Raw genomic sequence first — 27,281 nt, forward strand, 5'->3', positions numbered from 1 at the left:
AATATTTATTTGTGTTTACACTCACTCTTTCAAATAGATGCAAGTAAAACACAGCAGAAAATAAATAAAATCAAAGACTAGCGGTCCTGTTGCTCTATTTTGACCTGTAAGGTAGGAGTGGGGTGGCGGAGGTTTGCCCTGGTGCAGGTGTGCCGCAGCGGTCAGTGGAAGAATCCGCCAGTTTCTCTGTGAATTTCCCATTACGTTGTAGCGCACTTGGTGCTTGCTTGGAAGTTTAGGGGTTTTTTTTCGCTGTAAAAAGAAGTTTTCTTCCCACGCACAACGGACGCTAATGTTTTTGTCACTTTTTATGGAATCAAACTCAAAGTAAGGTCAGTACTTCCACGCTTTAAACGCTGCATGCTCATACTCTCTCCCGCACTCGACATATTATCCATTGTTGATCTGCACACAGCTGTTGTCACGAACGTCGCACTCGCTTACGTCATTCTCGCAAAAAAATCACGGTTTTAGTAATGCAGCGTTCCTACGGGAAAGTAACGGTAATCTAATTACCGTTTTTGCAATAGTAATCCCTTACTTTACTCGTTACCCGAAAAAAGTAATCGGATTACGCGTTACTGCCCATCTCTGGTCCTGACCCAACGAGGTAGTTCTTCTGTGTTGTGCCATCCACTTAGCCAGAGGTTGTTTGGTTTCCAGGATTTAGAAATCACAGGTCCTCCTGGCTCTTCACCGCGTACATTATAGTAATCGGCTTGTGCCGGGGGATCGATCCTTGGGGTGGACCAGTTTATAATGTTTTAATTAGGGGTTTGAAAGCCTGTCTACTGGGGATTAATAACACTAGAAATAATTCCTTGCTGCAGAAAATTTGCATCAAGCTACATCTATCCCGCAATACAGAACAGAAGTCTTCTTAACTCATAAACAGAATTTCTGGTCTACTACAGGGTCTTTACTGGGACAAATAAGCGACTGTACAGGTACAAAGATGCACGTCTTACTGCATAAATATGCACAACACAAAAGCAGAGACAAAAGAAAGTCAGCAAATGTCTGGAAATTCCCTGCTCAGGTATGACATCAGGGTATTTGTGCAAGAACACATCAACTGTGTCATGAAAAGGTTTTCAAAGATGCTAATTATTGGTTATTGACAGTGATTAACCGGATTACCTGCAGACACTTGAAAAGGCAGAAATTTCATTTGAGTCCCCAAAACACCACACTACAAATGTTCTAACATCTATATTCCCACATGCCCTGAAAGTAGTCCACAGTTCCTCATAAAGTAAATATTTAACTTCAAGAAGTCTCAGATATCAGCGTGCATTCAGTGTTCTGCAGACAAATGACCTCATTACAGCAAGTGGAGAGAATGATTGGAAGATAGCGAGGATAATCGCAAAGGGAGGGGATAAGCTGGTTCACAAGTTCTCTCAGTGCATGACTTGTTGCCTTAATTATAAATAGATATCAAAGAGCATATGGTTCTCTTTATGTTTTCGTCTTTGTCTGGAATGGTTGTTTTTGTTTCCTTTGCATCCATGCGTGTATAAGCAATCAAATCTCCGGGCTTAGTGACTCACCCAATGTCTCATTCCTCTTTCTGGGTGCACAAATCTAAGTGGCTGTAGTCTCTCAGTCAGCAAATGGGCTGATTGTTATCCTCCTGCAAGATGATCTGCCACATCTGGCATAACCTGACTCGAAGAAAACAAAACAAAACAAAACAAAACAAAAAGCAGGAGAATGAAGAAAAACTTTATCGTATTTGAGAGTGTAATAAAGGATAATACATCCATCTACTCATGATACATATTGTACTTTATGGTTCACATAAAATGAACATGTGTCACAGTTGATACTTTACCAACAAATTAACCATCTGTTCTGATATACAATACACAAGCTAGTCACTGTTATTCCTGCCTCTTGATTCCCAGGAACTGACTGTTGTATTCCATCATCAGCACAGGGATGTACCAGAAGTCACTTCCCTAAACAAAAAAACACAGAGGCAACCCGATGTCACACAACTCAACAACAACTCACTGTTGTTGCTATTTGACTTTGTGGATTATAAAGAAGATGTGATTGAAGTTCAGCTTTAGTTTAATGGTTTTAACAAAAATAAAATGTCAAAATTCTTTTTTTTACTTGGATAAAAATCCCTTACAGCTGAAGACTGCAATACCTTAAGCTGCAGCTTGTTTGTGAGTCTTTTCGTTAACTGAAAAGTTTACTAAAAAAAAATGTTGGTTTTTTTTCCCATTTTTAATAAAACAAAGAGTGGAAATACCTCCAACACACAAACATTTGACAACCCAGCATGCAATTAATTTGCACAAATGTAATGTCTTTGATATGCTGCTCAGAGATGGTCGTGACTCTCAAATCGGAGCCAATGATAACTCTTCCTCTATGCTGTTGCATGCTGGAGCGGCAGGTTGGGTGCTGCAGATGCCAATGGTCACAGGAGCACGCTCACTGAGAGACCGAGGTTACACAAATGCACCACAGAACGACACAGGAAGTCATCCATACCTGTACAACTCCTCCATCTAATGCACAGTACACAGAGCAATAGTTACTTTTGCACATGCTCTACAGTGAAATTAAAAAATAATAAAGTTTGACAGGTTAGAGTAAAATGTCAGTTATATATATCTCATCTCTGTAATATTCTGGATATTTATAATTGAGCTATTTATGTATATATCAGACCAATTTCTTATATATTGTAAACTTTGTAATATATTGTATTATTTAATTTAGTTCAGCCTGTTACTGTTCTAATTGTCTTGGATTAATAATGATTCAGATTCTCTCCCCTGTGGAACAGAAACTACATTAGAGTTCCTAGGCTCATTTAAACCTAGGTGGCGTTGTTGCAAGGTAGCCAGAATTCTGTCACTAGTGGGGCATTGTTTTGTAAGCTTTCTGTTTACTCAGATCAGTGACTGCTAACTTCCCCCTCACGCCACATCAATCATTAACCCCAGTTTTACAGCAGGACCCAAGTTTTCCCAGCACAGCACTGCCTCCGCTGGTTTGTGTTGTTCCCATGGTGCATCCTGGTACCAGGCAGTCACCACCTACACACAGGCTCATGCACCGAGGCATGTATGTGATGTAAAAGAGGACGTGATTCATCCGACCAGGACACCTTCTTCTATTGCTCTGTGGTCCAGTTCTGATGGTCATGTGCCCATTGTTGGTGCTCACAGTGGTGGATAGGGGTCAGCATGGGCAGCCTGACTGGTCTGCAGCTATGTAGCCCAGTGCACAGCAAACTGTGATACTCTGTGTATTCTGACACCTTTCTACCAGAACCAGCATTAATGTTTTCTGTAATTTGAGCTACAGTAGTTCATCTGTTGGATTGGACCTCACAGCCAAGCCTTCACGCCCCACAGGCATCAGTGAGCACTGGCTGCCTATGGCCCTGTTCTTAGTTCACCATACTGACCACTGCAGACCAGGAACACCCCACAAGAACTGGAGATCTGGAGATGCCCAAAGCTGACCCAATCATCCAGCCATCACAGTTTGGACCTTGTGCTTTTTACTGACTCTAGCACAGCAACTTTGAGGAAAAAATGACCACTAATATATCCCACTAAGGTTCCATGATCAGTGTGCATGTTGGTTTTTTTATTGTTTCCCATCTTTTAAGCTCCTGTTTTCTCTGGTTTTAATCATGTAACACATGTAATGCAGAAATAATGGATCCAGCTCTACAGCGGCATTTACGTTTATTATTATACTGAAGTTGGATTCTTGCTGTTTTTGTATTGATCTGTATATGTAACAGCATGCAGAGGTCACAGGTCACTGAGAGCAGAACACGGTGCCGGCTGCTGATATCTTTTTTCGTATGAAAAGCCTCACTGTGGGGCACCTCCGTCTTCCACGAGGTGAAAAGATAAAGCGGAGGTGGTTAAAGGCACTGTTTAACAAATCCCTGAGCCTCAAGGCACTGGAGACGTCCGACAAGACCACACAGGCCTTTCTCTTAAACATCTGCATGGTCATAATACAGAGCATACATGTTAAAACAATAGAAACAGTATTTAAAACTTTCAGTGCTGTGTACATATGTATTTCCCTGAATCAGTGCTTTTAAATGCTGGAGAGTAAGCACCTTTACATCAATGGTGGTCGGAGGGAGGAGGCTGAGCAGCAGGTCTCTTTCGTACCAAGATCGTGGGAGGTTATCAATTTCAATAGACACAGTCTGACAAGAGAAAATAAAAAGATTTCATAAAATTATCAAAACATCCATCATCAGCCATAAAACAACAAACCTTAAGATTTTTTTTTCTTTTTTGTGGGAGTCCAAATGTTTCATTACCTGTCTGTAAGCTGGAAACAGTGGTTCCCACAGAATGGGACGTCTGTGCAGTGGGCGGTAACTACAGCTGCCTGGTGGTGCTCGATGGGGACGTTCTGATCTTTTATCCTTGGGGCCCTCTCTGACCTCCCTGATGCCTACTTGAGCTACAAAGAAGACTTTGGTGCTGCTCTTCATTTCCCTCAAAGCCACGGCAGCTTCATCGGCACTGCGGTAATGCACCATGCCGTATCTGTGATTGTTTTTCACAGTCGTCTGAAGTACGAGAGGAAAATCATGAAGCAATTTCAAGTTGAATGTAAGTGAATTTTGCATTTCTAAAGCACGTTTGTAAGACAGTTACCTGAACAGAGATGACACATCCAAAAGGTGAGAACATGCTGAGCAGATCCTTGGCAGTAACAGCTTGGTCAGAATTCAGATAGACTTTCATTTTCTGTCAGAGTAAAGCACAGAGTCAGACAGCAAAGCGCAGAGCTGACGTGTTGACCTGTTATGATCCTCAGAGAGCAGAAGGGAAACATACGTTGGTCCATTCAACATTTCTCCAGTCTGAAGGAACCGTCTGTTTGGAAACCTCACTGGGTGCATAGCAGTTTTCATATCTGATGACATCCATTGCAATTATGGATCAAAAACTTAACCGTAATTTCAGAATACAGCTTTTAAGTGCAGATTTGGTCACATGTCAACTGAAGAAAAACAAAAACAAATTTGTCAAATAAGCTGAGTTGTAACCAAGTGTAGACCTGTGACAGAAATCCTAAAAGTAAGACACCGTTACAGCTTTGAAAATAAATTCAACTTGATTCAAACCAGTTTGTTTCCTAGCAACATGATGCAAATCTGCACTTTACAGCTGAACTAGCTTAAATTTGGCATTCAGACAGCATCAAGTACAAAATGGTCTGCTTGTTTAAAATTAAACAAAAACATAAAATAGAAATACATTCTACTATTAGTAGTACTTTATTCTACTGCTGATGTGATTTTTAGATAATAATTCATGTTGTGAAATAGAGAACATGGACGTGTGACTCCAGGGCGACTGATGAGTTTTGTTTAACTATTTAACAGCAATTCTGGAATCAAGTGATACGTGAATGTAAAAATGTCTTACTGTTACTTAAAGTCGTAGACATGAAAAGAAAAATGTTTTTTACATATTTGACTGTAGACATACAAAGTACAGCTAGGAATGCCTTTTGTTTGTTTTGTTGTTTTTTGCAGAAAGGTGGCTGTCAGAACAGTATGATTTGTGTCCTTGGAAAACTGAATTCTGCAACTTCTTTTTCCAACGTTTTAATTTGCAGCTACGCACCAAGGCTGCTGTCACTTTAAATTCTCTTTTTGCTGGTTTTTATCATTGTTTTCATATCTAAATACCAGAAGAAAGATCATATCTGTGTTCTCATTAGGGTTGGGATTTGTGTAGGTTTAGCCTATGGCCTTTAGGTTTATTTTGTTAAATGCTAATTGTGACACAGTGTGCTTCAGGTCTCTTATGGAGGAATGTGATAGTAATGTCATGAGTACTGTAATGAATTACTTTCTCCTTGGAGTAGGTACTTAACATACTGCGTTACTTTTTAGTAAGAACAACAACACTGATAAGAGCAGAAACAGCTCCAGTGTGCACAGACAACATCCACAGCAAGCAATTAATTTGCATGAATGCCTGATATACTGCTTAGTGACGACGGTGACTCTGAGAGTGGAGCCAATGAGAACCCGGTGACCCGATAAGGAATCAGGATGGCTGAATTCTTATCAGTTCCCATCTCTACTGAAATACATTTCCTATAGGTAAACGACAACATAACTGAAAACAATTCCTGTTTTGAGAGATCATTGAGCTCAACCGTTAAAAAATAGAAAAATATGTTTTCACTGTTGGTATTTCACAAAATGACAGAAAAAACCTTTTTTGTGAATTAGCTGACGAGTTCTGTTTGTTGTTTTGTTTTTAAAAAAAATTACAGGATAAAGTCCAAGTAAGCTGAGAGTACTTTCTGTAACTCTACAGATTTATTTCTGATCGTGTGCCTTCAAAGTAGTGATGTTTACTTTCCTGTTCAGTGGTTCCTTCCGGTTCATGTTACTCAGAGAGGTGCTACATTAACACTAGGCCCCTAACACTGATGTAAGGTCTGTTCTAAATGCTGCTTTGGTTTATCTATAACAGCATGTCTTAACTGTGATGGTCATATCAGTGCAACATGTAACTCCATTAGGACTGCTTATCTCTATGTTACCTTGGAAACAAAGGTGACTTAACGCAGAAGGCTATGTGTGGACTTTGTTAAACTTTTTTTTTTCTCTTGTAGTTACTTAAATAACAATAACATGTACAAGTTTCACACAAAGACTTTATCATGGAGATTATCATGGAGATTAACAGCTCTCAATGACAACTGTGGAACAACACCTCTGTGATGTATATAAACTTGAATTACTGGTAGCTTTTAAAAGCATGTTGACAGTAAATACCCAGGTCACCCATAGGTGTATTCATAGATATCGTTAAAAATAGCAGAGGAAAATAATTGCTTTTACACCATATTATGGGCAAATATTTCACACAAATATGTTTTCCCTAATCTCCCACTTAGATATTTGCTTTTGGGATTTCTTCTTGTTTTCTTCAAATCTGGAACTCCAGGCACCTCGCTCGATTCATAAGCAGTCCCAGTTACTGTCTCTGGTGACCCAGAGCCGAGTTCCAGAGCCGAGGAGCAGAGCGACTGAAAGCTCTGTGCCCCATAGTGATAAGGCGAGCAGAAGGAACAACAAGATGAATGGCAGATGAAGATCTGGGAGAGCGGGAAACTGTGGTGATATGAAGCAGATCACAGAGATAAGGAGGGGGAAGGTTATGAATACACTTAAATGTGAGAACTAATATTTTAAAGTTTATCTGGACTTCTATGGGCAACCAGGGAAGCTGTTGAAGAATTGGGGTGATATAGTCTCTAAAGCAGGGGTGTCGAACTCCAGGCCTCGAGGGCCGGTGTCCTGCAGGTTTTAGATCTCACCCTGGGTCAACACACCTGAATCAAATGATTAGTTCATTACCAGGCCTCTGGAGAACGTCAAGACATGTTGAGGAAGTAATTTAGCCATTTAAATCAGCTATGTTGGATCAAGGACACATCTAAAACCTCCAGGACACCGGCCCTCGAGGCCTGGAGTTCGACACCTGTGCTCTAAAGGGGGTACGAGTTATGACCCGAGCTGCAGAATTCTGAAGAAGTTGAAGTTTATGGAGGGACTTATTGGGGAGACCAAATAGGAGGGAGTTGCAATAATCAATCCGGGAAGTAATAAGACTATGGACAAGGATGGCAACAGCATGGGGAGTAAGGAAGGGACGAAGTCGGTTAATGTTACGTAAGTGAAAGTATGCAGACCGGGTTATGTAATTAATGTGAGGCTGAAATGAGAGAGTACTGTCAAGTATGACACCCAAACTCTTTACCTGCGGGGAAGGAAGGATGGGGGAATTTTCAATATTAATGGGGAAACTGAGATTTGGTTAAGGTAGAGGCTGTGCCAACAAGTAAAACTTCTGTTTTATTACTGTTAAGTTTAAGAAAATTGGAGGGCAACCAAGATCTGATCTCCATAAGACAGTTTGAGAGGGAAATAGGTGGAAGGGATGAATTAGGTTTGGAGGAAATATAGAGCTGGGTGTCATCAGTATAACAATGAAAATTAATATTATATTTTTGGAATATTTGGCCAAAAGGGAGCATGTAGATAATGAATAAAAGTGGCCCTAATACTGATCCCTGGGGCACACCAGCAGAAACAGGATAGAGACTTGAAGAGTGGGATTTAAATTGGATAAACTGAGTGTGGTCTGAGAGATATGAGGTGAACCAGGCAAGGGGGGTGTGACTAATGCCAATGGATGCTAATCTGTTCAGGAGGATATTATTAGAAACTGTGTCAAATGCCGGACTAAGATCAAGAAGGATGAGAATGGTTAAAAGACCAGAATCAGCTGCCATCAGAAGGTCATTAGTAATCTTTAACAAAGCAGTTTCTGTACTATGATTGGGGCGGAAACCAGACTGAAATTGTTTGTAGAGATTATGGTCATTGAGGTATGAGTGAAGCTGGGAGGCAACAACTTTCTCAAGGACTCATTCCCCTCTCATATGGACTCTGCTGACTTTAGCAACTCTCTTATATAGTTTTTCACTCATAAAATCGCTCATATCCACCAACAACTTAGCTCTGTAGGAGTTTTGTAATTTTACTAAACAATGAAAAGGGAGACCTGGAGTTACCTTCACTAGAACTGATTAAACCAGAATAGTATGCAGATTTGGCTGAAGCAATGCAGTCCTTATACAACAAGATATGATTGTTATACATTTCTTTGTGTATGGTAAGTCCGGTTTTCTTGAACAGACGTTCCAGTTGGCGTCCTTTAGTTTTGGATATTCGAGGCCGCCCGGAGTTGCGAGGTTGACAGATGTAAACAAAGTCAGATGGAGAAGAGTCATGAAGTGAAACAAAATCCTTAGGCTGTTGCCACGTTTCAGTCAAGCAAAGAAAATAGTTAACCTTCTCTCTATGATCTCTGGTCACTACATTGCTTGGACTTTATTTCGTGTGGATGGAGCTTTAGTAATTAGTTTAGCCGTTCAGCGCCTTTACTAGCTATTCATTGAAGACTGTCTCAGGAGCACCATCTGCTGTGCGCCTAATGAATTACAGCCAATTTCTGTGCAGAAGGATTAACAGGAATTTCACTGATTCATTACAAAGTGTCTATTTCCATGAGCCATGAGTATCTCATACAGGGCAGTCAACCCTTCGCTACAACACTTTCAGAGTCATTCACGGATACATGTCAACCTGCCAGCTGAGTCAGAGTCTGTGAAGGTTCAGATGCTTTCTAACAACAGCAGCTACTTAAACGCATAAAGACAGGCATACAATTGTTTGTTGAAGGTTTCTTTAAAGAACACTTGGGAGCCACTATATATTCAATACAGTATATTAATTATATATTAGTGATAAAGAAAAGAATAGGTTTTATGTATAATTTATGCCCAAGTCTAGGGTCAGATGACATTTATTTTGAAGTACCCAGACCGGAAGTTGCAATATAGTCGCCATTCGCTGAACACGAGCGGAGGGAAATTGAGTTGTTTATATGAGCATGAAGAAAGCAACAAAGTGCATTAAGTTAGGACGTGATATCGTTTTGTGTTAAATGTAACTTTTAGGCATTAGTACGTCTGAAGGATGTTTTTTACTTAGTCATTTTCAGTAACGCTAGCTGCTAAACGGTTACCGCTTTCACGTGCGTTTTTTTTTCTGGTCTTGCATGTAGTAAGCCAGCTAACGTTAGCCGCCTAGCCAAGCGTGGCTAACTTACAACAAGTTTAGCCAGACTTAAAGAAAACTTCGCTCGTTAGTGCAAAGCTGAAATTTAGCCAGAGGAAGCTGTTTAAGTTTCCATTTTGGCCGTAACTAAAAGAGACGAGTGAAGGGTTTTGAAGCGGGAATGTCATCGCCTCCGTTAGGTCGCAGGAGTCATGAAGGGTCAGCGAACGCATCAGACAGCGACTCCGAGGACGAGGTGCGTTTACAGGTGTTTTCCCTCGCCTGTGTTTTTTTCCCCCCCCCCCTGCTGTTTATTCATAATGGAGGCGGCTTTTCATGCTGTTCTGACAGTTAAATCTACTGTTCAAGAGCTGTCCTGCCCACTGAACTTAGCAGAACAATGCACTACACGAAATGTACACGTTAATATAAATAGTAGCTGACGCATAGTAATTATAAGGTTATAGTGATTTTTTTAAATTATGTAATCATTTACGTTGGTTTGTTTACATTTCCACAGCCCACGCTCCCCCTTAATCAGTTCTATCCATACATCCGCTGTGCCCTTTGCTGTGGGTTCCTAATAGATGCCACCACCATCACAGAGTGTCTGCACACATGTGAGTTACATCTTTATCTGCTGCGTTTAATGATTTAATGTGGTGGGAATAATGGTTGTATCAGCATTTATGCAGTGCTGTGCAAAAGTCTTGTAACTTACAAAAAATGTAAGGAAAATGATAAAAAGGTGCATACATGTATTAGAATATGTGCAAATATACATGGAAATGCAGTATATAAGGCAAAAAAGAATTTGTACAATTGCTACAAGCTTGAAAGCCAATATTTGATCTACTACCTTAATTCTATAGGCAAGCTTTCTTGTAGTTTCTTTAAGTAACTTTCAGAAATAGTTCTCCAGGCTTCCTGAAGTTAGATTCAAACCTTTTTATGGATGTTGGCTGCCTTTTGTTCCGTCTCTCTCAAGATGATCCAACAGTGCTTCAGCAGCATTGAGGTTGAGATCCACGGGAGGCACAGTGTTTGGGGTCACTGTCAAGCTGTAATATGAAGCCGTTGCCATTCAGATGCATTCCAGACAGTAATGCGTGGGAGATCAAAATTTGATCAATACTTAATTTAATCATTTTTGACAAGATCTTCATTTCCCTGAAAATGGTAAGGTAGAAGGGCTTAACTGAAAACGAGTGAAACACATTGAATTCAGAAAGCCTGGATAACTATTGCTCAAGACCACTTTAAAAATTAAAAAAAAAAAAGGCTCTTTGGAAGCAAAATCTAAAGAAATAAAGAGTGGCTCAAGGTATTTGCTGTAGATAATTACTGTAGATAATAGAGATAAATGCCACAAATACATGAAATATGTATATGAAGCAGTGTCTGTTTGCATTGTAGCTTAACGATAACGAGTAATTTTCACACAAATTTAAATGATGCTTAAAAATGTTTGTGGTCATGTGAGAAATGGGTATTTGATGTCTAAAATGTATTTTTTGTGCTTTTTTTTTTCCTCCCCAAGTTTGCAAAAGCTGCATTGTGAAGCACTTCTTCTACAGCAACAAGTGTCCCACATGCAGCATTGTTGTCCATCAGACACAACCTCTTTACAACATCAGGTGAGTCTGACTATTCTGGTCATATAGGAATCATCTAAGCAACTTTCAGGTGCTTTTTCAAAAGGGGTCAGCACAGCAAGTAGCTCTTCATGTTGTGATTTGGCAGATTTTTATGCCAGATCAGTACTATCAGGTCTTATGGAGTTATGAATCCTAAGTAGACAGTTTTGGTTCAGATGGTTGTACAGAGTACAGAGCAGGTGAGGAGAGAGGTACAACAGTGAGTTCTTACAGCCTGTCATGGTTTGGTGCTGCGTTTCAGCCAATCATGTTGATTTGTCTTGTATTGTATGAGGCTGATCTGCCATGCAGTTCCATCTGTAAAGTGCTTTATATGCTGAATAACCATTATGTGCACATTTATTAAAAACAAAAAAACAACATCACTGAAACTATTTCATATTTTCATAGCAGAATATGATGAAATAAGGGTGGCTCAAGACTTTGGGACAGGACTGAAATCAGGGAGTGGAGAAGAAATGAGTGCTTTACAGTGTATCACAGTGACCCCAGCAGCCTGAGCCTAGAGCCGTGTAACTAATGTCTCTTTTCCATTAGTGTCAACTTGACTCAGCTTTGGTTGTTTTCCATTAAAATTGACTACCTCCTAAATGTGCGTGGGGTTGTTATAGCAGCGCGGCTAAAAGTCCCATCACGTCATTTGTACATAACACAAACACAACACAACAATGGAGGACATCGAGGTGATGGAATACTTGCTGCTCTGTCTAGGACTTTTGTCAGACTCTGGGAGCACAGTGTTGGCTTTTGTGTAGCCGGGTTTCAAAAATGACTCCAAAAATGGAGTCGCTCTCATGACTCGAATGATGCCACTGGCTAGCCAGTCAGTCTTTTGATGTCACATTTCAGATCATTCAAATCACGTGGAACCCTGGCTGAGTAAGCACTAAAAAGGTACCTGATACTAGGGTTGGGCCATATCATACCGTTGACGGTAATACCGGTATAATGTTGGGCAACGATAAGAAAATGAAATATCGCGATAGAATATGGGTAAAACGCGCATGCGCAGTGCCTTTGTTTTCATGCGCACATGACGGAAAAAGCATGGCGGCGACGGAGAATGAGAAGGGCGAGAGCAGATCGTTGAATGAAACGGATGAACCAGAATTGGTTTGTAAAAATGCTGCAACTTCAGTGTGGAGCTGGTCAGATACACAACAAAGCACTATTTTTGGTAGAGCATGCTAGCGGGCCGTCGTTATTACCGTGGTTTTTGGAAAATACGGCGCACTTAAAATCAATCCTTTGATTTTTCTGAAAATCGACAGTGCCCCTTATAATCCCGTGTGCCTTGTGTATGAATTCTGGTTGTGTTTACTGACCTCGAAACGATTTTATGTGCTACACGGCGCTCGAAAACCTGTCAAATGTTTTAGTACGACTTTGCTAAGCTACGAAGCCGCACCGCTTGATGGATTGTCGGAGCATTACGGCTATCGTAGGCAGGAGCCTCACGGAGTGATACGTACTGTGCTTCAACATAATATTACCGTATTGTGTGTGTATAACCTCTTTTTAAGTTTTGTGGATATTATACATGGTTATGCTGAGGATATGTCGGCCAATTTCCACTGGAAATGCCTTTTGGTTAAACTGTCAGCAAGGATTTTGCATTTGCACTGTTAAATTTTTATATAACTTTAATGCACATAAAAAACAGCTGCTTGTTTAAGTGAAAATACATTGATTTTTTTTTGTTTGTTTTTTTTTTTTTTTTGCACTAATAAAGTTGTGGAGTTGCAAAGTATTTTGTCTGGTGTAAATTATATCGTCAGTTATATCGTTATCGCAAATTTTCAAATGTATATTGTGATAAATATTTTTGGTCATCTCGCCCTGCTCTACCTGATACCAGGTGCTACCACCTAATGAAAAACCCTAAAAACTGAGTCGATTCAAGCTGAGTAGGTACTAGTGAAAAAAATGCGGTAAGGGATGCTCGCCTTTTTCCAGGGACTACTTGAACACGCATTGACCTCCCCAATGGAACCTTTAGCCATGTTTAATATGAGTATGCATTGAGATATGAGATTCACAGGTTTGTCTCGTTTCCCTGCAGGCCCGACAGACAACTTCAGGATATAGTTTATAAAATGGTTCCCTTCTTGGAAGAGCGTAAGTATGTAGGCATATGAAGCATATTTGATGTGCTGCATTTTCCAGTCCACATTTTAATGTGATCTCTCTCTTGCTCCCCCGAAAAATGCAGTTGAAAGAGAACAAATGTGCAACTTTTACAAAGAGAGAGGACTGGATGTACCAAAACCAGGTAACATGTTTCAACTGTTGAAGTGTAGTAAGGCCAATACATTGTAATATACAATATGTAAGTACCAGCTAAAGTAATAACTGACCACATGACCTTTGACAGTTTTGTGTTTAACGAGGAGCTGCTGTGCTCTTCTTCGTTTCTCTCTTATAATTTGACAGCACTGGGTTGTCATGTTAAACATAGACACAGTTCCAAGAGAAGCCTGAAGCCTCAGCGTTCCCCCCTCTCGCTCATTTTCAAACATTTTTCTCTTCTGCTGATGATGCATTATGATTGAAATGCAAAATCCAAATTTGATGTATTGCTGTAATTTCTGTTGCTGTGGATGTTTGCTCTGTCAGCTCTCATATCCTGATTTGAATTCATTAAAGGGCTACTTTAAGATAGACGGAGTGCTAAGGGTTGACATTTTTAGAGCTGTGCTATAATTGTGCAGCCTGTGTCACTCCTTAAGCGTAGTAATGTCAGACTAGAAACGAGTAAAAATGCTTTTTAGATTTACAGATCAAGAACTGGAAGTGTAAAGAAGGAGCACAGCAGTGCTGAGGGTTCTCCTTCCTCTCTTGCAGTGATCGTCTCCCCTCCATGTCCTGCTGTTATAAAGAGGCAGAAGAAGGACAACGTTCCTCAGTCTGTGTTCACCGTTCCTCCAGAGCTGGATGTGTCTCTGCTCCTGGAATTTGTTGGGTAAACATTTGTACTGTATGGTTGTTTGTTTTTATTTTATTATTTGTTAATCATTAGTGAGAATAACACTGTTCCCAATCAATTTACTTGTGGTCAGTCTTTCTAGCTCTTGTTTTGAGAGTTCAGTCACTGCTTTGTGGTTCCTGATTAGAGCAGTTACTGCTGTCAGCGGCTGTATTCCAAGATGGTGGATGATCTTTTTATGCTTTTATGAGAGACTCATAAAAGGATGGGTGCTTTTAGTTTTTGGCTCCACATCTCAAGGCTTTGTTTAGACACCCTGTCCAAATCTTTTTTGGGGGGGAGATTTATAGAATTTAAAAAGGCTGTACTGGTGGGGAAAAAAACAAAAAACAAACAAATGAAATACTATTTTTAGAAAAATCCAAACCAATTGGAGGTGGTTTGAACTGTGCTTCAGTCATATTTGGACAGTGCTTCAGCCCTGCTGTTTAAATCTGGTGTCAGCGTCAGTTGCAGCCAGGTCAAGCAGAACGCGATTTTAATGTTTTCGTTTTATAGATAAGTTGACATCCAGATACTCAAATCTGACCTACATTAAAGATCTGATTTGAAAAACGATTGAGATGAATGAAGTTAAACATGGGTTTTTTAGGAATGAACCGTTTATTGTGCACTTACATAGAAATACCAGCAGGTGGTTCCACTGTCTCAAACTGACAGCTTCTTTACAGCCAAAAACTTGAACATCTCTTGAATCTCTTCTTTGTTTTCAGGGCTGAAGAGGGCATCTGCAACTACAAGGTAAAGTCTTTAATATGAAGGCTTTTAGATGATTATAACACTTATGGGCTGTTGATTTCAGGACCTGTTAAAGGCTAGTTGTGTCTCATGTTTTCCTTTGTGGTTCTCATATATCTATAGGGTACAAAGTTTAAATGGTTCAATCTTTTCCCGTGTTTTAGGACTCAATGCTGGCAGCTGCAGCACGTTCCTCACTAACTTCAAGCCTGCTTACTGTAACATTAGTTTGGGGTTTTGTGTGGGTGGTGGCAGGGGGCAATGACATGGCTAGGCTACAAGAAACAGTGAGCAAAAAGTATCTCACTTACAGTTTCAGTGTAACGTTTAACACCAAGAAATCGGTGTCAGAGTTACAGAGGGTGAAAATGTTGTCTTGGTGTTATAAATGTGTCTTTTACACTTTCTGTTTTCCCATTTAGCCGTTGGAGAGGCGGTATGTCCGCGTGTCAGGTGAGGCCACCGTTCGCCACGTGGAGCTGTTCATCAGGAGGAAGATGGAGCTGAGCCCATCTTGCCAGGTGAATCTGCCAGGCTTACAGCTCGGTGCAAGACTGCACACTTACAGACTTGGAAGCAGGACAGTAATAGAACTTAGCGTCCACACACTTGTGCAGAATGACAAGTGTGTGGATATTATTCTAAATTAGGAAGACTCTATGAGCCCACAGGGCTGTCAAAGGGCGTGCAGACAGGAAATGCATGATCCAACAAAGAAATGTATTCTCAATCATTTTGCACACTTCAGGGCAGCATACACCTGTGGAGGATGATGCACATTGAATCGGTTTGTTTTGCATGGAAACCTGCTCTCCAGGAATGTTACAGCATTAAGGCTTTTTGACGCTCTGATTTGTTCCTGCAGTTTATTTTAATGATATTTGGTTGACATAAACTCACCGGACCCTTTATTAGCTGCAGTGGGGCAAGAGATGCATTTCTGCATATTAGTGATGTGCGACACCACTGATTTCCTTTCCGATCCGATACCAAGTAAAATTCAGGGTGGTATCGACGATACTGATCCGATACCGATACTTTATACAAAAACTTAATGTTTCATTGTATTTCATATATAATTGTATTATGTAATTGTAATAATAATATAATAATGTAGCTTCATAATGATTACAGGACATCAGACTACTTGTTCTTATTGCTTAATAATGCAGAATTATCATATAGAAATAAAAAAAAAAATAAAAAAAAACCTTGAAGTTGTGCGCTATTTGAAAACGTTGCCTGCCTGCAGCACTAAAGGACTCCGTGAGAGACGTCTGTCTCGCCCTAGCAGCACCTGTCCACTCCTCCTCTTCAGTTGGCCTCAACATACGCTCGTCATATTCTGTGATATGATTTACTCTGAGGTGTTTGACGAGGTTAGTGGTGTTGCCACAACACCTCACTGTCTTGCCACACGTATCGCAAACTGCGTTTTGGCTGTTTGTGGAGGTAAAATACGTCCTCACATGACTCCGTTTACGCTCAGCCATTGAGTGCGCACGCCAGGGGCTGCAACACATTTATACAGCCGTATTTCACATATGACTATGAAAGGCGTAAGAGGAAGTAGTTCCTTCCAATTTAGACGATCCGAATGACATAGTTTCTTTCCATTGTGTTCCTGTTAATGAAAAACTACAAATTTACCCCAAAGTACTAAAATATCGATATTTTAATATGAGAATCGATTCTAGAACATAAATTACTGGTATCGGAAGAATCGATATTTCAATATCGATCCGCACACCACTACTGCATATCTTGAGAGTAACTAGGGATGTTGAGGGTGACTCATTTGTTAGTGGATTAAACAAGAGAGAAGATTAGACCAGTCGACTAGTCCAAAATACAGAAACTTATTGGAGAACATTGTTTACCTGTGCTCAGTTTTCAATGACCAAACAAGTATTTCCTGTGCTGTTAATCACATTCTTCACTTATCAAATCATATTTTAAACGTCACTTTGTGCTGTGTATGTCGTTGCAAACGCGCACAGTGTCAGATTGGTTTGCTGAGTTTATCTAACTTTAGCTTTGGTTCCTCCCGTGGTACCGTCCACACCTCAGTGCAGAATGTGGTCACACATTGCTGCATTCAAATGTATTCTACATAAACATACAGCTGCTCTTATTAACAATAACACAGTGTTGGTTAGCACAGCTGTCGGCTTTTTATTTTCCAACTCATTTGTTTACTTCCAACCACAGAGAGAGAGGAGTGTTTGGTGGCGCGGTAATGTCTTTGTTATAACCCGGTAACTACCATCATACATTGTCTGTCTGAGCTCTGCTAAAAGCCATATGATGAGAATTATTGAGTGTTTATCAGGATTGTCTGGACGATGTTTCCCATTTCTTCTACGAGGCTTCTTCAGTTTCACTGGCTGATGAGAACTTCCCAACAGTTCATCTTGATGGGAGACAAGTGGAAAAGTTATCCAGACATCAAAATATAAGAGGAATGAGGAGTGCACGTGTACACGTCAGGGAATACAAGCTGAACATTGACGACTCAGCAGCTCAGGTCAAAACTCAGCAGGCTGCCGGCTTCTAAAGGACAACAGAGAGTCCTTAAATAAAACTGTAATCTGATTAGAGTCTAGTTATTAGAACAGTGATACCATATTTCTGTCTCAGAGTAGTGAACCTGCAGTAGGAGATGGCTTGTGCTGCAAATATATAAACTTAATATCAGAATTGTCCTCATTTCCAGAAGAGAAACATTAAGTGTGATCAGAGTTTTAAGGTATTTGTACGTTTTGTATTTAGTAACACAGGGGAGAGGATTAGCAGCTTACACTGATTTCCTGGCCTCAGTGTGACACTAAGGTTTCCTGTCTGGACAAACCTACAGGTCACTTTTTAATGAAGGAGATGTTCCAACAGTCTGAGGTTCACCTTAGCTTTTACATCTTGTTGCGCTTTAATTTATAACTGCCCGGTGTCTACGTCCTGCTTCCAAAGTTTACACACTGAGAAATGTCAAGGCGATGTCGCTATTAGAATCATTTCTTTGAAGTATGTTTATGTCTTTGAAGGGGGAAAAAACTCATGAATTTGATGCAAAGTTTTCTTTATTTTGCGTTTACTGAGAAGTGTCCAAATTAGGGCTGCACGATTTTGCATAAAATGAGAATCACAATTTTTTTGCTTAGAATTGAGATCACGATTCTCTCACGATTTTCTTTTCCAGTATAAATATTTATTGCACTTATTAACTGCACATCAACTTCGTAACAGTTGAAACTGAACATAAAAACAATAAATAAACATAAAAACAATAAATGCCTCACATTTTGTGGTTGCCGCAAAATGTTGTACTGCTTGAAATTCCTCCTCCACCGTTGCTCGACACTGCGTGTACAGAGCAGGTAGTGCAACAATAGAAAAATAGTTGCGGGACGGCACTGTGTAGCGTTTGTCTAGGGTGTTGATCATTTTCTTAAATCCCTCGTTTTGCACAGTGTTGATATATCTTTGGTCAGGTGATAAGTAATAGCCTCCGTAATTTCTTTGTGCCTGCGGGAGTTCGACGTGTATAGGGAAGCGCTGTATAAGGTTCCCGTTATTGATGTTTGGGTGGTTGACCGGGACGAATTTTCTCCTGTCACTTTCTCGTCATCCCTGACGTGTTCTCCGTTGTTTTTCCCTGCCAATGTGAGCATCACGGCACAGCTTCTGTATCACGTGGTATAAGGCTCCGCCCTTGTCATTTGTTGAGCAGGAAGAGTGAGCGCTTGTTTTCATGCAGATTACGTCCCGGATCAAAATGCGGTACAATCGTCGTCGTCTTTTTTTTTTTTTTTTTTTTTTTGAAATCGTTGTCATTTGGAAATGAGATCGCACATAAGTTTGAATCGAGATCGCGATTTTCTAACGATTAATCGTGCAGCCCTAGTCCAAATTATACTTGTGGTAAGATAACTGGTAGGATGTTTGACCTGTCTTCTGCGCAGGATTGTTGGATTTGTATTAAAATGCTTGCTTTCCTAGCACAGCTAGGACTTAAATACAGGCTTTGTATTGTGAGTAGGTTTGAGGTCCCAACTTCAGCCTTCTCAAAGCTTCCTGAACTTTTTTCAGATCTAAACCACTGAAGCTGTTTTTGCCATCGTGTTTAACAGTTGGTACAGATTTCTCGAAATTAAAGACTTTGCCTTTCCTCCTGATAAATATGGCCACACTCCTCCTGAAGGTCTTTTTCTTTGTCAGGATCTGTTACAAACTGCAAATCCAGAATTTTGTACCTCAGCTTGGGGGTCTGGATTGAATGCCTTGATTTTTACCCAATGTTCTCGCTTGGAATCACATCACTGTGATGGTCTGTAATGCTGTCTGTGTGTGTCCTGCAGGTAGATGTGGTTTGTGGAGATCACCTCCTAGATCACTACCAGTCACTCAAAGAAGTACAGAACTTTGTGGGCGAAGATGCACTACAGGTTAGAACCAGAAAAGCACGTAGTAGGACTAACCTGTAATAACACTGGAGGTTTTACAGAAGGCTGGGGGTTATCATCCTGTGAGTAATCACTTTGCTTTTGTTTGTCTTTCCTCCAGGATGGTTTGTTGGTGCTACACTTTGGCTTGGTGCTGCCCTCCCAGTCTTAAATATGAGGCGTGGATTTAGCCATGATCTGAACTGCTGAACTGACATTTTGGTCTTTGTTTCTTTTTATAAGACTCGTGTCTTCATAAAGGTCTTGGATATTAGACTTTAATGAATTGTTGCTAGCTGATTACAAAACATATAAAATTCAAACCTGAACATAGCCACATTTGGCACCTGGCAAACTTTAATGTATTATTTCTTTATTGAGCAGACTGGAATGAAAATGAACTGTTTTGATTGAACTTTTAACAAACAAGATGATTATCTTTAGTTCATAGTTACCACGAATCTGCTGGACACAGATGACATCCATCTGAATTACGTGGTACCCACGTGTATAACATGAATTTGACCTGATAAATGAAAATGACACATTTCTGTTCCTGCTAGGCTGTTGTTTGAAGATTTGTTTAAAACTGTTTGCTACTGTTTCTGTAGCGAAAACTGGACTGAACCACTGTGAATAGATCTGAAACTCTTAAAGCTGCTATAGCAATATAGGCAGCATCTGTCTAGTTTACCCAACTTTTTGCAACCCAGGGATTGTCTTTAATGTTTTATGTTGACTACAAAGCTGTGATTTAAAGGGCTGCAAGAAAAGGACTGCCACTACCAAAGATTTATGTATGTTAACGCTTGCTTCTTAGAGATTGATAGTTATTTTAAGAGCTGTTGACTTCCTTCTGCTGTTAATAGAAAAAACTGATCAGCTGAAAAATACTTTGAGTACAAAAGCAGTTATTTAAAGGGAGTTTGTATAAAGTCTTTGTTATGGTTTGTCAAAAAAAATGTTTGTACTTGCTTTTGTCAGGTTGAATTAATAAAAGCACAACTGAGAAATATTTCCTGAGTCATCCTTGATCTCTGTTTTTAGAGATTTAGAAAGATCTGAATGGATGGACTAAAGGGTGGGTATGGTATTTAAACAAAAAAAAAAAACAACAAAAACATTTTAAATTGTTCAGATTTTATAATTTAGCGTATTAAATAGTTTCATATGCAAAATCCAAAAGGATTTTTCTCCTTCTGGGCTCAAATCTGTGAAATTGCTTGTCGTTAGGCAAACGTATAAACCGTTACACTATGGAGCCACTTGTCCATAAACAGTACACCTAACCTAAATGGTTCCTGTTGGGGCGGGAAATGACACTAGTGTCAATGTTCCACCAGTGACGCACATGCTGCCACTACATACTGTGCAATAAAAGCCTGTAGCTCAGGGACGTCAAACTCATTTTGCATTTAAAGTGGACCGTTCCAGTTCAAGTCAGTCATATATACAGTGGCAAATCACAACTGTCGTCTCAAGGTCAAACTCCCCTCTTTGTCAGTGTAAAGAGGTTTAACTGCTCATTTAGTCTCTGAAATGTTTTAATATAAGAAAAGGGACGATTTTAACCATGCATCTTGTTTTTAAAAAAAACAAAGCCGCTATAGTAAATGAAAGAAATATGCCAGCATGACTTTTTGGGCTTTCACTGTAAGAAATAAACGTGTAAAATTGTAGAATAGGTTCTGGTTGCCCAGATCACCTTGTAAAATCATTCACAAATATTTTTTCTATGGTAGGTAGTGAAAAAACAGGAACTTTCCATCATTTGATTTTCTATTACTTAACTATTTTTCCAAAGCCATGCAGTGAGCCAGATTGGAGTCTTTTCCAAGCAAAGCCAAGCCTTATGATCACCACCCCTGCATTAGATTATAGAAAGCATGTGGTGACAGTTATTTGCTTAACACATGATTAGGAGCTAGTTGATAATTATTAGAAACTCATGAAAGAAGTCGGAGAAGCTAGATTTATTGTTCCATTCATTAAAGTATAACATCTGTCTGCCACCTCGAGTCATCATAAGAAACCACAGTTCCAGTCATGTAATTTTATTTGCTTATCATTTTAGTGATATCCAAGTGGAACTGACAACCTTAATTTGTGGGTAAATAAACGCCATGCCTTCAAGTCTAAGCAATGTCTATTTCCTCTCATTTCATACAGTTTTGAGTGCATGAAACTGCAGCAGCAAAATGAAAGATTCCCCATTAACATTTAGTACTAAGGTTAATGTTTGGAGTGTCATGTTAGCTCCATGTTAGCTGTCGGTAGTTAATGGAGATATTTAAGACTACAACAAGAAATGTCAAATACAGGATGCTGACTATGACTCAAAACACTGACTTTAGAGACTACTTCCAAAACATCTGTTTCGGACTTAACAACTATGATGTCAGATTTCCCCGTATATCTTCAGTTGTTGGAGTTGATGTCCGCCTCGTCTTTATCCTCGCTGACGTCTTTGAAGCTTTCCTTCGCACCTCCTTCTTTCTCCCTCCTGGAGGAGCTGGATGAGGCTCGAGGTTGGTAGCTGTAGTTGAAGGACATCCCTGAGTTAAAGTGGGTCTCCTCCCCTTCCAGCAGTTTCCTTATAGGATCATAGGAAACAAATGTCAAGCTGCACACAAATAGAGTACGTCAAGAGATAGCCAGTTTGATTTTCAGAGGAACTTCAATAAAAGGTTAACACACTATTTACTTTTCTGCAACTGGTATAAGGGTAAATTAAAGCCTCCCTACTAGGTGGACGTGCCAATTAATTGTTAGGAAAGATATTTATGTATTCGTAGTTATAGTTTCAATGAGACTGAGGGAGTACATGTAACTTGAAGAGGGTTTATTTGAACTTTATTTTGGGAAAACCTCATCAGACAGTGCTATTCTGCGTGGTCTTTGAACTAAAGCAATACCTTTAATCAATACATATGTTATTTGCTCTTTAAGCTAAAAGATAAGGTTGCATTTTCTTGAATCCACTTAGCACCTATAAGCAGCGATCTCGATGTCCAGGGCCATCTTGACATTGAGCAGGTCTTGATACTCTCTCAGATGATGAGCCATCTCGCTCTTCAGGTTCCTCAACTCAGTATCCAATTGGCTAATAGTGTCCTGTTACAATGGAAATGAGACAATAGATGTAGAATATCAGCACTGTCAAATGAATGACACCTAAATAGAGTTGTTGGGTTTTTTTTAATCAGTAGCTGTACTTTTTCTGTTTCCTGAGTCATTTTCTATGACATTTCTTTTTCCTGTAGTTTCCTGTGATAAAGACGCCTCTAAAGTTTATTAAGGGATTTCCTTTTTGTTTCAACAACCTTTGGACTAAGCTTTACTGCCCGTAAAAAGCCAGTGAAAGCCAGATGGCCTTCCTGTATCCGACTGAGCAGGTCAGATGTTAAGCTAATAGACATTCAGAGTTAATTCACTAAGAACTGCTACAGCCACAGAGGCTGGTTAGACTGCCGACCACACACCAAAGGTCAACTCTGTGCCGCAGCTTACACGTTTTAAATATTCATTTCCCCAAAAAACAGAGCCAGAACTTTTTACAGATAGTCAAGTGTCCCCCTATTTTAGCCTCAATACAATTTTTTGTGAATTTGTTTTTAAAGTTTTTGTTGTTAGAGGAAAAAATGTTGCTAATTCTGAAGCTAAAGCTAGCAACTAGCTTGCATAGCCTAGCACATGAAAAAAAAAAACTAGCATGGACCTTTCCAAATGTAATAAATGCTTTTATTAGCATCTCTAAAGCTCACTGAATAACATGTCTTTTTTCTGATTCATAAGGAGGCTCTCAGAGTCCCCCTGTTTCTTTATGATCTAATTTATGCTAAACTAAGCTAACAATCTCACCGCCATAGCATCGTTTTTAATGGTACGAATATGAAAGTGGTAGTTTTCTTCTTCATTGAACTATATTACAATGAATATTGCATCTTCTCAAATAAAGATGAGCGGTCAATTTCCAGTGGTCAGTGGTTGGTTTGGTAGTGGTAGACACAAAAATAAAACCCTAGCCCCCAAATTTCAGTTAGAGAAAGCGATGTGCATGTCATGTTCAGGTATGCCTGAAAATATTTAATAAAGCAAACGCCACTAAGATGCTGAGGGCTGTTAATTTGCAATAGTTACATGAAGTGTAAGGAAGTTATGGGTTTAAACAACCAAGGCTAAGCCTATCTTTAGCTAAAACTTTGAGTGTGGCTGTAAATTTTTTCCATTATGCTTAGAGTTGAGTTGTTCAGATTGGGTTTTAGTTGAGCAGTTGAGATACATAAAAAATAAGAAATGGGTTCTAATTAACAGGCACACCATCGATCTGATCTAATTATTGAATGAATGTCACGGTAAACCCTGAGAGTATTTAAAAAACAGCTTTCAGAGAGTCTTGATCACAATTATTCTGTAGGATTATCTGTATGCTGGATTCCTTCTACTAAATCCTTGACACCATGGGGACACCGTGGTGTGTGCTGTTAGCCAAAAGCTTTACTCAAGCTGTGACATAATTGATGATTAACTTGACCTTGATATCTGCAGACTTTCAATCCTATTATTCTACAGGTTTACAGATAATTATGACCTCCTTCCAAGATTTCTCCCAAACGATTTTAAAAGAAGTTGTCTCAACTTTGGCTTTTTACAGTTTCAGTTCTTACTCAGATTTGATCGAATAATCCTTCATCCAACGAGCGTATATGAGTAGCACAGTATTCCCCCCTCTTATTGTTGCTGTTTATGTCTCACAAAAACTGCATGGAATTTGTGGTTCTAGTTCTGCCTTTAACTGTAGGTTTATGCATGAATCATAACATAATGTACAAAAGACTGCTTTAAAGGTACTGTTTGCTTGCCTGCATTGCTGTGACTTCAGCATTGTGTGTATCCTCCATCTCTGAGATCTGCCTCTCCAGAGACTCGTTGGCACCCCTTAGGGTCTCTATCTCAATGGTCTTGGACTGGAGCTGCCTCCTGAACTCACTGATCTCCTCCCTGCTGGCCCTCATGGCCTCGTTGCTCCTCGTGGCCTGCTCGCTGAGGCTCGCAAACTTGCTCTTGTACCACTCCTCAGCCGACTGCAAGTTCTTGGAGGCAATGGACTCGTACTGGTTGCGGATCTCCTTCAGCGCTGAGGTGAGGTCTGGCTTGGCGAGCTCAACCTCCACAGAGACCTGCTGCGCCTCCATCATGCTGCTCAGCTCCTCAATTTCTTCCTCATGGACTTTCTTGAGGAAGGAGATTTCGTCCATCAGGGACTCCACCCTGCGCTCCAGGTCCAGGCGGACGACGGTGGCATCGTCCACGTCTTTTTTGAAGGACCTCAGGGTCTGTTCAGCTTCTTCCCTCGCTCTCACCTCCTCATCATACTTTGCACTTAGCTTCTAAAATGAGACAAAACAGCACGGTTAAGAAGTGAGAAAGTGCTAGAAGTTTGATTCTAATGTGGATTCTAGCTTTGAAACAAGCTGCCCCCTTCATGCCTGAAAGAATGAAGCAAAAAACTGCGGTTCCTCTTATTTCCCCCCTTTGTAACAACTGTACTGGAGATGATCTCTTTAATACCATCCATTTAAATGTCTGTGTCCATTTTTAAGTACAGTCTATGTTTTTGTTTGTTTGAACTCAAATTCGAACAGAGGAAGAAACTTCTTCCTTTCGCCCCTTCAAGCCTGCCCTCTTCTCTCACCTGCAGCTCGTCCTCCATGTTGTTCCTCTCAATCAGCACTCGGTTCTTTTCCCTGTTCAGCTCCTCCAGCTGCGAGCGCAGGTCCCTCATCTCCTGCTGGTAGAGATGAGCGACGCGGGGCCGCTCGCTCTGCTTCTGCCGCAGGGTCACCAGCTCCGTCTCCAACACTTTATTCTGCTGCTCCAGGTGTCTGACTTTATCGATGAACATGGCAAAGCGGTCATTGAGACCCTGTGCAACAGAATAAACACTTTTTTACTACCAAAAAATATTTGGCATATTCAATGCATGACAGGCAGCAAACCGGAAGCTGCCTGTCATATGGTGGCTGTAGCTCAGGAGGTAGAGCAGGTCATCTGCTGATCGGTGGTTCGATTCCTGGCTCCCCCAGTCTGCATGCCAAATATCCTTGGGCAAGATACTAACCCCAAGTTACTCTCCAATGCATAGATCGGAGTGTGAATGTTAGTTAGAAATCACTTAAAAGAATAGAAGAAAGTGCTTGTGTGAATGTGGCATGTTGTATAAAGCGCTTTTTAGTACTCTGGGAAAGTAGAAAAGCGCTATAGAGGAATCAGTCCACTTTGTTACTTTGTTTCTGTCCTCTAACTTCAGTATGTAGCCCACTTAATAATGTTAAATAATTTTTTTTTGATAATAAATGAATAAATATACCTTAAACATGCACTGTGAAAAATTTCAGAAGCTTTTTTTGTTGACTGTCACATCTATTTTGTTAATAACACATTTAAACAACAGAAGTTGACCCAAAGTCCTTTAGAAACAGGCGCATTTATCAGCAGTACTGGCCAATATCAAAATTTGCAGTACTTTTAACAAAGTTGGCTCTCGTGTTAGCAGTTGTTGTATCCATGTCCAGAATGTGTCTGCTACCCTTCAGAATTAATCTGTCACTTTCCTTTGGGCTCTATTTTGGTCTTCATCTAACTCGGAGGGAAGTATCTGCTTCTTTGTCATTAAGTCTTGCAACCTTGTCTGAACTAGGCAGGTAAGTAAACAGTAAGGTGTAACGGTCCACGGTGAGCTCGTCACACTGCTGCGCATTCTTTCCTGCAACTCCTCTTCGTTTCTCGGGCTGTGATCACACCTACCTGTAGCTGCTCCTTCTCGTTGGTTCTGATCACTTTGAACTCATTGCTGACCACGGAGGTCTGGGACAAGTCCAGGGAGGCGGTAGGCACCGTAGAGAAAGAGGTGGAGGTCCGTCCCCCCCGTCTGTACAGGGTCACAGAGGACGCGCTGTTGCGCGACGCTGCCATGGATCGGAGGCTCGGGGAGCCCCGCGGAGACCCACCGCTCATGCGAGAGGAAGAGACGGGGAATCTCGGAGAATCTCCGAAAATCTTCCGATAGGAGGACGACGTGTAGCGGTCTCCGTAGCTCATCTTTGCTGTGACTCAGAGATAACACCGTGACGCGTAAAGAGATTTTCAGGAGCTTATAAAACTGCGGGTGGAGCGAACCATTTACGCACAGCGGGACTCGTAATATTTGTCCAGCCGAACGAACACACTGAACCAAGTTTAGCCATTCAAGAAAAAAAAATCAAGCTGATAACTTTTTCCCATATTTAAACTTCGTCTGTGTTTTATTTTGTGTGCACTGAGAAAACAAAACATGAAGGAACAGATGGAATTAGCCACGAAGACACTTCACCTCTCCTTACCTGTGCGCGTGTGTGTGTGTGCGCGTGTGTGTGTCTTGTTTGATGGATACTTGTTATTAGCGCAGATTAAGCTCTGTGGTTGAGGGGAGAAAGAAGAACAGTTTGTACTATGAGCCAAGCAAAAGTCGCTTAAATTCAGAGACGTGAAAAAAAAATTGTCTGACAGAAAGAAACGAACATAAGTCTTCTTGTCTTCCTCGGGCCAAAATCAAATGACGGCTCACTTCACCGCGGTCAAAATCACTGGAGTTCAGCCAGGATGAAAAACTTCCAGACCCAAAAAGTGCTCCATGTTTCCTGGTTCGCCATTTTTGACTTGTATGTATGTTTTTAGATATTTCTTTTCACTGTGCACCAGAAAAGCTCATTATCAGCAAAAATGAGGGCTGTAACACCCGCTGGACCAGCTAATTG

General features: G+C 40.4%; 2 protein-coding genes across 2 annotated transcripts; one reads left to right on the top strand and one right to left on the bottom strand.

Annotated features, from left to right (window-relative positions):
- Positions 1-9,452: 9,452 nt before the first annotated feature.
- On the top strand, positions 9,453-21,330 carry pcgf6 (polycomb group ring finger 6). Its single transcript, XM_063492194.1, has 10 exons — positions 9,453-9,920; positions 10,185-10,284; positions 11,205-11,301; positions 13,385-13,440; positions 13,535-13,594; positions 14,167-14,284; positions 15,022-15,049; positions 15,469-15,567; positions 19,402-19,488; positions 19,607-21,330. The coding sequence occupies exons 1-10, from the start codon at positions 9,846-9,848 to the stop codon at positions 19,655-19,657; spliced, it is 771 nt and encodes a 256-aa protein (XP_063348264.1). The 5' UTR covers positions 9,453-9,845; the 3' UTR covers positions 19,658-21,330.
- A 107-nt stretch (positions 21,331-21,437) lies between these two features.
- inaa (internexin neuronal intermediate filament protein, alpha a) lies at positions 21,438-26,623 on the bottom strand. Its single transcript, XM_063492193.1, has 5 exons — positions 26,293-26,623; positions 25,181-25,411; positions 24,348-24,875; positions 22,475-22,599; positions 21,438-22,078 (listed from the first exon to the last, which is right to left on the bottom strand). Exons 1-5 carry the CDS (start codon positions 26,584-26,586, stop codon positions 21,904-21,906), a joined length of 1,353 nt encoding a protein of 450 aa, XP_063348263.1. The 5' UTR covers positions 26,587-26,623; the 3' UTR covers positions 21,438-21,903.
- Between the last annotated feature and the right edge of the window lie 658 nt (positions 26,624-27,281).

Source organism: Pelmatolapia mariae, linkage group LG13 (assembly GCF_036321145.2).
Source record: "Pelmatolapia mariae isolate MD_Pm_ZW linkage group LG13, Pm_UMD_F_2, whole genome shotgun sequence".
Lineage (NCBI taxonomy): Eukaryota > Metazoa > Chordata > Actinopteri > Cichliformes > Cichlidae > Pelmatolapia > Pelmatolapia mariae.

What these genes read in the sequence shown, in the direction of transcription:
- pcgf6 (XM_063492194.1), top strand. Translation starts at nt 9,846, where the DNA reads ATGTCATCGCCTCCGTTAGGTCGCAGGAGTCATGAAGGGTCAGCGAAC. An exon ending in ACAGCGACTCCGAGGACGAG is followed by an intron (nt 9,921 to 10,184) that starts GTGCGTTTACAG and finishes ACATTTCCACAG; the next exon opens with CCCACGCTCCCCCTTAATCA. An exon ending in CAACCTCTTTACAACATCAG is followed by an intron (nt 11,302 to 13,384) that starts GTGAGTCTGACT and finishes GTTTCCCTGCAG; the next exon opens with GCCCGACAGACAACTTCAGG.
- inaa (XM_063492193.1), bottom strand. Translation starts at nt 26,586, where the DNA reads ATGAGCTACGGAGACCGCTACACGTCGTCCTCCTATCGGAAGATTTTC. An exon ending in ACATGGAGGACGAGCTGCAG is followed by an intron (nt 24,876 to 25,180) that starts GTGAGAGAAGAG and finishes GTCTCATTTTAG; the next exon opens with AAGCTAAGTGCAAAGTATGA. An exon ending in CTGAAGTCACAGCAATGCAG is followed by an intron (nt 22,600 to 24,347) that starts GCAAGCAAACAG and finishes CCATTGTAACAG; the next exon opens with GACACTATTAGCCAATTGGA.